The sequence below is a fragment of the Salarias fasciatus genome, chromosome 19 (assembly GCF_902148845.1).
Source record: "Salarias fasciatus chromosome 19, fSalaFa1.1, whole genome shotgun sequence".
Taxonomy (NCBI): Eukaryota; Metazoa; Chordata; class Actinopteri; order Blenniiformes; family Blenniidae; genus Salarias; species Salarias fasciatus.
The window spans coordinates 16,962,230-16,974,625 of NC_043763.1; the positions used below are offsets into that span (position 1 = coordinate 16,962,230).

Genomic DNA, 12,396 nt, shown 5'->3' on the forward strand with positions numbered 1-12,396 from the left:
CTATGTAAGACCTCATGAGGACAATGATACATTTATTTTTACAACAGTAAATAGAAAATCTGTTCTTCTTCCAGAAAAAGAAGGAGGCTGGTAATTTCTGAGTGAAGCATCTTCATAAACATTCAACAAACATTCATAAGCACATGAAAACAGGGTAAAAGTCATAATGTGGAGTACAGTATTTCAGTAGTCATGGAGCAAAAATACAAGTTTGACATTATGACAGGAAATCAAACGGCACGAAAGATATTGCAAATAGTGCAAAAAAATAACTTCTCCCTGTTTTTTAGAACTTATTTTATAGGCTGATTATGGTTCACATGGTATCACGTGCACCAGCACATTGCAGATGAAAAAAAATAGCACGAGTTGGAAGTCACAGGTTTTTATCTGCTGGGGCGACCTCCAAAAACAGCTGCAGAAACACTGTCAACTTGTTTAATATTCCTGGGCAGACCTTGTAATGTATGAAAGGGATGTAGACAATCACCCCACTAATGATGAATAAAGTCACATACAGGTATTCAATCTGAGGACTGTCGACGATGGGCGCCAGCACAAGGAAGATTGCAGCAATCAGGACCAAAATGGGGATTATAATGGGAACCTGTGGAGTGAAAAGGTAGAAGTGATAATGAGATAAAGTTAAGATAAATTTACCAAAAATAGTGTTTGAATACCAACGTTGTATGGTCTGGGGAGCTCCGGCTTCTTGATTTTGAGGTAGATCAGTCCAGACAGGGTGATAGCATAGAAAAACCAGGCAGTGAAACTGGCAACAACAGTGAAGAGACAATGAGAAAAAAAAAAGTGGTTGTACTCCGCAGAGCAGTGCCAGAGGTTCAGGCGTTACCTGAAGTAGTTGACGATGCTCTGAAAGTCCCCGGGGATCAGCACGATCAATGACACCACGGTGGTGAAGATCAGTGCAGGGGATGGCGTCAGTCTGTGGACGTGAGCCATGGACAGAATATCTGGCTGCAAAAACAGAGACATGAGAGACAGCTCCACAACATGATTATCAATCTTTGAAGATGTTTTTATAAAGTTGAAAGAGTGTTACCATGTGTCCTTCCCTGGCAGCGACAAAGCACACACGCCCCCCGCTGAAGAACGTTCCATTCAGAGAACCGAAAGCCGACAAGGCTGCAGCCAGAGACATGATCCAACCCCAACTGCCCAACACCTTATTCCTGTTAAAGGATTAAAAAAATCTTCAGAAGCAGCAGAAACTTGTCCAAAGCCCAGAATGGAATCTAAACAGGTGATGCAAATTAAACAGGCACTTGTATTCTCTTTTGCAAATACCAAGATTTGAACATCCCACAGATTCTTGAAGGTTCACAGTCTGGGTCAAAGGTCAATCAGCTCTGCAGCTTATCCTGTTTGATACGGTGATGATTTGTATTCTTCAAACAAGATGAAGGGAAACGTCATCTATGAATTTTGATTCGTGGAGTGTTGTTTAAGGGAGATGTCACTGCGACTCAACAACTGATCATATGACTTGGGCAATTCTGGCTTACTCTCTCACCGAGGCATCAAGTGGGTCAAGGAGCGCCAGTCAGCATCACAGAGATGTCACCACAACATCATTCTTATGTCTCCTTAGTTTCCTTGTCTCAGATGTTGTCGGGATGTCACACAGACATCTTACCCATCTCCCCAGTTACGAAGCAAATTAGTCTCTGCAATGTCGCCCCAAACGATGGCGGCGTCATTAGAGGGAAGGAGCAGGCTGTCATGCACTATGTGCATTTATCAAACAGTAGTGAAAACGACAGCTGGAGTTCAGGACTGTAGACAACTGCTGTGTAACAAAATTGTCACAGTTATGTTTTGTCTCATCTTTTTTTGTAGTATTTCTAACTGTGTCTCTCGTTTGAGACTCCTCTTTTCGTGTAGATTGCCGTTCCTCACCCTGATGTGGTTCACCTGTGCCCGATTGTGTGATTCCAGTCACCTGGTGCTCTGGGGATTTAAGGGACTGTCTGGGGGTGTTCCGTTTGTCAGTTTGCCATGTCTTCAGTCTTGTCTGCAGCTTAGTTTCCAACCTTCTCTTGTCTTCAGTGCACAGCCTTTGGGGCCCTGGGGTGAGCGTTTAGCAGTCTTGTTAGCTGCGCCTCTGCTTCCTGTGTGCCTTCATCTCTGCCTTGTGCTGCGGCAGTTCCGAGCCCTTGGTTTTTCGCTCCCGATTCTGTGGTGGACTCCTCCCTCTATTTGGTGACCTTGTGGTTTTCTTGGACTTTCTACCTTTGTTTTATGGACAATAAAATGAATTTCAGTTTGAACTCTGGAAGTGCCTGGCTTATTGGGTCCTCCTCCCTGCACCCACCTCCTTTCTGGGCAGTAGTTGTAACTTGGCATGTAGTGTTGAATGTGACTTTAGTATTACAAACCGTTTCACTTTAAAACTTCTGCTATTAGGCCCAGTTTCAATTCAACGGGTGGCTATTCTGGACTGAAAATTGAGTTCAGGCAGATATTTTCTTACCCCCAGGTAACTGCGACTGCCGTGGAGGACATGAGCTCTCTGGGCGTCATCACAGTCAGATAGCTCACATTCACCAGCAGATACAGGGTGGTCACCAGAGAAATGGCTATCACGACTGCACGAGGAAGGTTCACCTGCGCCAAGAAAAGCAAAACAAACATCAACATTGTTTCATAATCTGGCCAATAAATCTGTTGGAGGAATATTTATAATGTTGGTGTTGGTTTAACATTCAGACCCATTATCAGAGGAGATACACTCAGACATGGTTACAACAAACAATATTTGCATTTTTAAAATTAGAAAATTATCTGTTTATGTTGATGTCTATGGTTGACTATCAGTCTTGATTTTTCCAGATGTTGTGAATGATCCATTTCAATGATCCCATTCACCAATCAAATTGCACAATGACGCTCAACTTATCAAACGATCTCAGAACATAATTAACTTCTGATTACAAAGGGTCGATAGCCAAACTTTGGCAGTTGCAGTGTTGCCAGGAAGTGTCCACTGGTCAATGATTTCCTCAGGCATTCTTTTCACCTAGAATCATCTAGGAAACCATAGTCTTTCAGTATAAGTAAATAGTAAACTATTTACTTTGTTGAGAGCTTTTTCTATATCATGTACAATCCAGATCCTTACCTCAGGTCTTTTTAGTTCCTCAGTCACGTAGCTCAAGCTGAACCAGCCACTATAAGACCAAAGTCCTTGAGAGAAAGCCATTCCAAATGTGCTCAAAGAAAACTGAGTGCCGGTAAAGGAATTCTCCACGTTCAAATTCTCCACTATCCTATCAGTGCTCTGGGACAGCTTCACCAATCCTCCAACCACAATGGTTGTCAATGCCAACACTTTGGCCACCAAGAAAATCACCTGAATTCTGATTGCAAGCCGCACATTCAAGACATTGATGATGGCAACAAGAAAGAGGCTGAAAGCTGCAGCACATTTCACCACAACTGTAGGAGGCGAGCAGTCTGTGTAAAACGGTGCTGCAGCATACTCTGCAATGCTGATTGCTGTTGCTGCATCAGCGAAAGGCTTTAAAACCAACACCAAAGTGAACGCTGCAAAAAAAGCAGGAAACGACCCGTAGATCCTCAGTATGTAGATGAAGTCTCCACCTGATTCAGGAATGATTGTGCCAAGTTCAGTATAACAGAGAGCTGCCAACATTGACACGATTCCCGAGATAGTCCAGATCAGAAGACTGGCTCCAGGACTGCCTGCATAGGACAGAACAAACTGTGGAGACATGAATATACCAGATCCAATCATGGTTCCAGATATTAAAGCGATGCCGCCAATCAAACCGATTTCCCGCTTAATTTTCAGGCCCTCAGGTTTCTTTGTATCCATGGTCACAACGTTAGAGAGAAAATGGTGAAGGCAGGAGCGTTGTATCGAGCAGACTACAAAGACGAAAGTCCTATTAGGACTGTCGGCTGCTCTTATCAAAAGAAAGAAACAATGACTGCTATAAAAACAGATAAATATATTACCTGAATGAAACATTAACTCTGAACTGCCTTAAAGGTGCCTTAAGGAGTTTGCACGTTTTATGCGAAACAGCGCGCCCTGCAGGCCTTGGGCGTAATGCAGCTTAGTGAAAAACTCGTTCCTGTGGCTCGCATGCACGGAAGAGGGGGACTCCGTCTTCGCTCGTTTAGAAGGGCTCAAGTAAGATTTAAGTTTCTTTAACCTGGTGGAGTCTGTGCTGGAGTTGTGGCAGTGCTAGAAGCCAGTCTTTTCTTACTTTCTGGAAGATCCTGCTCAGTTGTTGCTCACTAAGCGTCTGGCGGAGTAATGGCGGACAAAATGAAACCTAACCAGCCGAGCGGGCATTACGTCATTCCTTTCAAATTCTCCCCAAAAAAACTCTGGTGCCGGACCGGCACTGCAACTTTCAAGTGACAATTTAGCGCTGTTAGAGGTACTTGTAATGAATATGTCAGGGCACATTGTACACATCATTAAAATTGTGTAACATATTTATGGTGGAAAATAAGTATTTTTAAGGTTGTAAAACTCCTTAATGCACCTTTAAAGAGGAGAATCACAGAATTACAAGTAACCTCTTTTAGAGAAAAATAAACTTCATCACACAAGGTTTGAATCAAGCTGAGCAGTATTTTTTTTTTTTTTCCTGAATCTTACAATTTATTTTCTTTGTATTCGAAGGCATTCTAATAAGCAGCTGTTGGCTATAGAAAAAGTTAAAAAGCTTATGTTCATTTGGGGAGTTTAAACGGCAAGTGGACTTATATAGTGCATTTTCACATCTTCAGCAGCACACTTTTTGTGAAATTCAGAGGGTAGTTTGCTCATATAAGCCTGTTTCATTAGCATCCATACGTAAAGATATTCTTAACTGTACAAGGCACTGTTTACATCGTCGTGATTAGGGAGGGTAGTTACAAAGAAAAGTCTTACTTCGGGATGTTTCAGCTCTTCAGTTATAAAATTCAAAGTGTTCCAGCCATCATATGACCACAAGCCCTGATAGAAAGCAATTCCAATTGAGCCGACTCCAACATGAGATCCCTCAAACGGGCTTTCCAGGTTCACCGTGCTGCCCTGTAAAAGCGTCACCACGCCTCCCAGTATGATCCCTGCCATCGCCAGCAGTTTGGCTGCCATGGTAATGACCTGGATGGCGGTGCCCATGCGGACGCTCAGACAGTTGACCAGCGCCACCACCAAGACGCTTCCTGCAGCGACACATTTCAGTACCAGTGGTGGGACCGTGCAGCCGTCGTAAAAGGGGGCCACGACGTTCTCGGCAAAACCTAGAGCCATCGCCGTCACACCGGCAGGCCTCATGACCGAGACGAAGCTGAAAACGTACATGAACGCGAGCACTGCCCTCGTTGTCCGCAGCATGTAAACGTACTCGGCTCCGGACTCTGGGATAGCGGTGCCTAACTCAGCGAAGCAGAGTCCTCCAAGCATGGACAGCGTCCCACAGCCGGCCCAGATCAGAAGGCTGGCGCCAGGGCTGCCGCTGGTGGACAGGACGTACTGAGGAGACATGAAGATCCCAGATCCTATCATGGTTCCTCCGATGAATGAAATCGCTCCGATCATCCCCACCTCCCTCTTCAGGTTGACTCTCTGTTTGTCCTGTTCCATGGCTGCAGAGCAGCGGACGCTGGATTCAAACTCAACACTGAGATTTCAGTGGATATTTATTTGCTCAATGTTAAGTAACATTGTCAACAACCAGAGGTCAAATGGCCTTTTATACACCCGCGGGGAGGAGTGGCATGGCCAGTTGGGTGAGTTGGAGTGTTGGAACCTCTGAGGTTTCAGCAAAACGATGATCAAGTATTGGATTTCTTCCAGTGACCACTTTGAGATCTCATGAACAAATTATGTCACCTATTAACAGATGTCCTTTCATGATCCTACACTAAATGATCACAGGTTGTCCTTTAAGGCAGTGGTTTCCAACCTGGGGTCCAAACCCCGCTCAGGGGTTCGCCAGAGACCACAGGAGGAGAGCAAGGCTTGGACTTCTTTGACATTGTGAGGTTGCTAAAATTTTATTTCAGCTTGTTAAATATAAAATCATAATAGCAAACCTACTTGGATGATCAAAAACCTGATGTTATTTTTTTCTAAATAAAGATGTGTAATGAATCACTTCATTCTTTTGGTGCACGTGGGGGGGGGGTTGGCTTTTCTTAGACACAACCAGGGGGAGGAGCTCCAGGGAAAGAGGTTGGGAACCAATGTTTAAAGGGGCTGATGGCAGTGAAGCTTCAGCTGACTAATGCAGACGTCACAGGAGCTCAGTGATGTGTTGTTGCCCCTCACAAGATGTGCACCTCCCTGGATAATCCCTGGGTAAGTATGCAAGGTGAAGTAGTCATTAAGTTTAACCGACATTTAGGTGCAAAGCAAAAACTGAAATTAAGGTCTTTAAAGTATTTAGAATGACAGTAAAAGGTGTAATAACTGAAAAAAAGAAGAAATCATCTCCTTACCTCTGGGCGTTTTAACTCTTCAGTCACATAATTGAGATTGTTCCAGCCGTCATAGGACCAAAGTCCCTGGTAAAAAGCGATGCCAATGGCATTGATACCCACGTTTGTGTTTTCAAAAGAGTCTTCGAAGCTTTTAGTGTTGCCTCTGATAAGCATCACCACACCTCCAATTATGATGACAGCCAGGGCGAGAACCTTGGCCACCATAAAAAACACCTGGACTGACATTGAAAAGCGAACATTTAGGCAATTCACAACAGCCAGAACCAGGATGGCGGCCGCAGCCACGCACTTCACCAGCGCCACCGGAGCGGTGCAGTCTTGATAGAAGGGCGCCACGACATACTGCGCAAAGCTAAGAGCGATGCCCGCAATTCCAGCGGGTCGAACGAACAGCACAGAACTGAAGATCAGCATGAAGGCAGGGATCGGACCGAAAGTCCTGTAGATGTAGACGTATTCTCCTCCCGATTCTCGGATCACTGTGCCCAGCTCAGCGTAGCAGAAAGATGCAAGGATCACCAGCAGCCCGCCGCTGGCCCACACCACCAGGCTGGCTCCGGGGCTGCCGATGGTGCTGAGCACGGTCTGCGGGGACATGAAGATTCCCGAGCCGATCATCGTCCCGCCGATGAGGGACACGGCCCCCACCAGCCCCACTTCCCGCTTCAGGTTGAGCTTCTGTGCCTTGGCATCCATCATCAGCGCAGTTACTGAACGACTGTCTGACACATTCACCAGAGGAAAGACAGTAATTCTGTGGCCAAAGTCACTATTGCATCAACTCAGGGAGTTAATAATTACGTTGGTGCCTCAGTCGTCAACAGCAAAGCCAGTTTACCTCGATACCTTATCTTTTTAAAGGCGAATTAAATGTGATGGGCCAATGTAATAAAATGAACAGACCTTTTTGAACTGTTCTGTGTTGGAAAGTCTTTTTGATTCATTAAGTGTTCTAAGATTCAAAGCTGCTGGATTTTTACCCTTAAGTTTTTGATTATGTAGAATAACCCTTAGAACATTTGGGTTCAGGTATTTTCCAAGATATTAAAATAATTTGAGACACTTCATAAACTACATGAAGGGAAAAACTCACTTAAAAGTATAAAAACCAACGTGTAATTATTTTAACACATAAACATGCTTCACACTGCTGTATGAGCAGATCTTTTACATAAACACACCAGGTTACAGATCTGTTTACATCTTATCAAAACCCTTATCTGTGCATTTCATGATTAGCGATTGATGGCTTGTTGTTGACCTTTCTGAACAACTTCATCATTTATAAACAGGCAATTATCAACTCTACCATAATTTATTCCCATGATCCGTCGTAAACACGGTTTCAGTCTCATCGTCTGACTGTTTATATCTGAGTTCGTCAGGAAGTACTGTCCTCCCCTCCGGTGATGAAGAGGTGCACTGCTTTGTTGGAGTGCAGCATCTGTCCGGCTCGCTGCGCCCCGCTGACGGCGGCCAGCTTGTGAGCGTCGTAGCGGGAGTAGAGGGCGGTGCAGGTCCAGCTGGCCTCCTCCCCCCGGCCTCCTGCAGCCAGCATGTTGCACATCTCACTGTAGAAGTGAGGAAAGCTGGGCAGGCCGTAGAAGATCAGGTTCTGGATCCCTTTGATGGTGTACCTAATAGGAAAAAAAGATCAGAGCTTAGGGTATCTTCGGGATGTCACAAGGATAAAAAGTTTGCAGTAAAGCACATGATTATACAAATTTTAATGGAAAAAGAAAAGGACTGAATCAACTCCTGCACCATATTAAATCCAATTATTAATCACAACCCTTCAAAAGGACACCTGTACCTCTTATCTGTTTATTTGGTGCTGATCTCCCTATCACAGCTGCTGATTTGTTAGCAATTAGATTGGTCATAAAGTTTAAGTGTCTTTAAATCCCACATAATCATTACCAGGAGGAGGCTCATCATCAGCTTTCACTCCTGTGTGACCCTTCGCTTAGTCATTACACTCGCCGATTGCCAAACATGCAGTAAAAGTGATAAATCCCCTCAGAAGTCAACGCGTCCATAAAGCACTGACCTCTTGTAGAAGTGGAAGCGCTCCGTGAAGAGCAGGAAGGGTTTCTCTCCTTTCTGGAAGTAGTGCCTGGCCCGTGACACCTCGGACTTGCTGGAGTACTCGCAGATGCTGGCAAAGTTCATCTCCTCCCGCTTCATGTAGTTGCGTAGGCGCACGTAGTCGAAGTAAGACGGGATGTAGATGAGAGTGTGGGACATGACTGAGTCCCTGTACTGAGGGAGGACTTTGTCTACGAAGAACTGAAACCTGCGGGGCAGAAAGGAGAACAGCATGTGAGGAATCGAACCAGCTTTATTTTAATGTGAAGTCAACCAACCTAGTCAAAATCAGCTTTGGTGAATTAAGTTACATATTTCAAGCATGACAAATTCAACAAGTAGAGAGTATAGATTGCAAAAAAAACAATACATACCTGAATAGTTTTAAGTTATATTATGTCCACTTTTACTAAAACAGTCTGATTCCAGGAATTAGGAACTTCCTAAGTAGTGAATCAGCAGTGTTGTGGCAACCCAGGCACACATTTCATTGACAGGATTTTCCCCTGCTGCAGATTGCAGACTGATCAGCAGTATCTTGTGCTCAGTTTGAAGAATCTTACCGAGCGTCTTGGTCCATGAAGCTGTCGGAGGAGAGCATCTGGAAGACGTGAGGCAGCTGAACCAGCACCTGACAGATGGACCCTGTTTTTGGCATGTTCTTTGTGGCAACCTAAGAAAAACAAATCAATAATAAAGAGAGGGAGAGAAAGTAAGCCTAAGTTTAAGGTAGTGAGACACGAACCGTCTCCTGGTTTGCAAAGTGGACAGGTTTTATCTCCTGCTCATGTCAATCTGTTTTCTTAAAATTGAATTTCAAAGTTCCTTGGTTCCTTTCCTGTTTTAATCGCTTAAAACCTATGTCTTACATTTATATTCCTGTGAAAGCAGTATTATTTCTCTGTAGAGGTGTGATCCAAAATAAACCTGTTATGTGAGTTTCCTGGATTTTAACAGAGATATCCCAGGCCCACTGCAGTACAACTAAGACCAGCACTTGCTTTGAGATAAGACGGTACTCGGCCTTTAGTCATGGCTTTTTCTCTTGTCACTGCTTCCTTTCTATTTCTCTTCTTGTTTTGTTGTTTGAATATTTGTTGTTTTCTTTTTACCAGTTTCAGAAAATGTTTCCGTTAAGATGGCAAAGCTCTGACAAAGAGCGCAGAACTGCGTGTTTCAGAAATATTTTTTTTTTCCTGTTTACACCGAGGACTATGTGCTTCCAAAAGGCTGCAATCTGTGTAACAATTCAGTGACTCACAATGCTTTTCTTTAAAATAAAGGAGCCAAGATGCAACGAGATGCAGGTTTGAGATTTTCACAAAATGTTGTGTGAAATGGGAGGCCACGGTGCTCTAAGCCGATAAAAATCGACCACAGTTTATAGCTCTAAATCCTGACCTGTCCTCGGTAGTTGGCGCAGTGTTTGGTCAGGATGTTGTTGATCTGGGGGTCCTGGATGGAGCTGAACACCAGCGTCTGCCGGTAGTGTTTGGCCCAGTTGTTCAGGTTCCACATCCGGACCCTGGAGAAGTCCACTCCGTGCGAGTCCAGAGGCTGCAGGTTCATGTGTGCCATCACATGCTGATGGGAGGACGAGATGAATAAAAAGCATTCAGTCAGACTTTACTTATCAGAATGTGTGAACCAGAGTGTGTTCTTACCAGGACGTGCTCCCAGTTCTGCATGAGGAACACATCGGTTTGATCCACCACCAGCATCTCGATGGAGGACAGGAAGTCAAAGTCTCTCTTGCTCTCTCCTTCCGCTCCCAGCACGGTGCGGAGGCCCAGAGGGGACGCGATGATGATGTCTGAGGAGTAGAAGGGGGCGTAGAGGCGCAAGCTGCTCCTCATGATGGAGACGCCTGGCGAGGAGAGAGAGAGCGCACAGCAGCGGGACGTCACAAGTCCACTCAGGTGGAGCTCAAGTTTATGAAGAACTTGAATAATTGACCCACATCTTCACATTTTATGAGCTGGTGCAGCTGATCACATATTCAAGCACGCTTAAAAAAAAAAAAAAAAAAAAAAAAGAGTCCAATTTCACAATCACCCCCACTTTGCTTATCTGTCCTTGTAATCTTAACTGTTGCCTTGATGTGACCTTTAATCTTCAGTGAAGCACTCTGATCTGTACCAACCGTGCAGCTTTGGTCTCAATCTAAGTTTAATTGTGTCCTGCCGTACCTATCCTGAAGTGATCGTCCACGTTGCCCGAGAAGATGGCGTGGTAATCGTCCGGTCTGTGCAGGTTGGTGGGCTTGTCATCCGTCTCCTCTCCGTACTCTTCTTTGAACTTCTTCTTGTTGCTGACCATCATCTTTTTGCCCTTGGCCTCCAGCAGACTGATGAGAGTGTGGACGACGTGCAGCGCGGCGCCCCGGAACGGGACGAGGATCAGCACCTGGTGCATCGATCACCAACATAACAAGCTGCTCAATCTCTCCATAGAGTGTCACGATAAAACTGATTTCACTGTTTTCATTCAGATTCTACTTAGTCTGACCCAAAATCAACTTTTCAATGCATAAAAACATGTTCAAGACAATAAATAAAATTGAAGGAAGAACTTGTTGAGCTGACTCAGCGTATTTGGCCAGATGCTGCTCTGCTTTCAATTCAGCTGTTTGGGGAGAATTCTGTTGGAAATTCAAGCCACTACAGCAAACAGATTATACAAACTGAGGCTTTTTTCCCCAACATTTCATACTGTATGTGCAATATCTGACATACTTTACCTCACAGTATAGGAGTTATGATTTGATGGATCACAACAGTCATTTTCATTCCATTTGCTTCAGTAATTCTCATGAATCCTTGTAGATTTGTTCTCTGTCACAATTTGGCCCACTGATAGTAATCACATAAAAATGTATATAAAGTTTACTGTAGACTGTAGAAACTGTTGAGCTGTGGTTTTCTTGTGACACCCTCAGAACCAAGACTGGGCCAACCTTTGTATCTCTGGCACCCCCTAATGGAGGATCCTGGAGTCTTGGAATTGCTGTCTCAGTGTACTTGATTTACAAAAACATTGCTCTTAGCATTTGAGATGAGCACAGAGAACAAAGTGTGAACACAACAGTGGAGAATAAAAGGATATTTCATTGAGCTACCTTGGGCCTGGTCAGTCCTTGGTCCCTGGGTTCGTCCTGCGGCTCAGCTCCAGCTTTAGCCTGCGTCTTCTGCTCTCTCAGCTGGGCGTTGTGAGCCAGGACCTGGGAATTGGCCTTCAGCACATGGTTGAGAACATGAAGGCAGTAGGTGCTGCGCACTTGTGGGCCCCGAGTAAGAGGACAAGTCTCGGTACAGTATAAGTCCTTGTATGAACCCATGAGGGCCAGCAGCTCCATCTGAAGGGGGCTGATGTCTTTGGCTGCGGCGTTGGGACTGGAAGTCTGGTTCAGGTCCTTCCATTTGGTCTCCAGAAGTTTGTGAAAAACAGGAAGATTTGCATCTTTGTGAGCGCCAATGGAGCCAAACTTGTCCAGAGGGGTGGTGCAAAGAAGAGTTCCCAGTTTTGGCCACTGAATAAGAAAAAGAAAAGATTCATCAAGATTTCTTACAACTATTTCGAGGACAGATTTATGTATTTTGGTAGGTAATACCAAAATCTGAGTCTTGGATTTGCTGCCAGATGTTATCCTCTCCACATCCTTGTCGTCGAGCTCTGTGTTTAAGTGCTGCAAAAACAGATCTGGGAAAAGAATAAAAAATTGAAACTAATACATGTAGAAAAATCTTTTTAATCATAAGAGAAATGCTGTTGATTGACCTAACCTGAACTGTCTTTGTGTTCTGCTGGGTTTTCAGC

At 44.5% G+C, this 12,396-nt stretch overlaps 2 protein-coding genes across 2 annotated transcripts in view; both read right to left on the reverse strand.

The window, feature by feature from the left end:
• Positions 1 to 340: 340 nt before the first annotated feature.
• On the reverse strand, positions 341 to 7,188 carry LOC115406757 (b(0,+)-type amino acid transporter 1-like). The gene is made up of 6 exons (XM_030116978.1): positions 6,490 to 7,188; positions 2,495 to 2,628; positions 1,064 to 1,193; positions 854 to 978; positions 685 to 772; positions 341 to 607 (listed from the first exon to the last, which is right to left on the reverse strand). Exons 1-6 carry the CDS (start codon positions 7,186 to 7,188, stop codon positions 377 to 379), a joined length of 1,407 nt encoding a protein of 468 aa, XP_029972838.1. The 3' UTR covers positions 341 to 376.
• A 404-nt stretch (positions 7,189 to 7,592) lies between these two features.
• Positions 7,593 to 12,396, reverse strand: part of utp25 (UTP25 small subunit processor component) — a 6,428-nt gene continuing 1,624 nt past the window's right edge. The window contains exons 4-12 of the mRNA XM_030116801.1: positions 12,363 to 12,396; positions 12,191 to 12,279; positions 11,699 to 12,109; positions 10,770 to 10,986; positions 10,245 to 10,447; positions 9,982 to 10,164; positions 9,144 to 9,253; positions 8,543 to 8,788; positions 7,593 to 8,129 (exon numbers count right to left, since the gene is read on the reverse strand). The exon at positions 12,363 to 12,396 is cut by the window's right edge and continues 221 nt beyond it. Of these exons, the coding sequence (XP_029972661.1) occupies positions 7,874 to 8,129; positions 8,543 to 8,788; positions 9,144 to 9,253; positions 9,982 to 10,164; positions 10,245 to 10,447; positions 10,770 to 10,986; positions 11,699 to 12,109; positions 12,191 to 12,279; positions 12,363 to 12,396 (1,749 nt within the window). The 3' untranslated portion in view covers positions 7,593 to 7,873. The remainder of the gene's footprint in view (positions 8,130 to 8,542; positions 8,789 to 9,143; positions 9,254 to 9,981; positions 10,165 to 10,244; positions 10,448 to 10,769; positions 10,987 to 11,698; positions 12,110 to 12,190; positions 12,280 to 12,362) is intronic.

Coding starts and splice junctions, on each gene's coding strand:
- LOC115406757 (XM_030116978.1), bottom strand. CDS start 7,188: ATGGATGCCAAGGCACAGAAGCTCAACCTGAAGCGGGAAGTGGGGCTG. Junction 979..1,063: donor CTGCCAGGGAAGGACACATG/GTAACACTCTTT, acceptor CTGTTTTTGCAG/CCAGATATTCTGTCCATGGC. Junction 773..853: donor AGCATCGTCAACTACTTCAG/GTAACGCCTGAA, acceptor TGTTGTTGCCAG/TTTCACTGCCTGGTTTTTCT.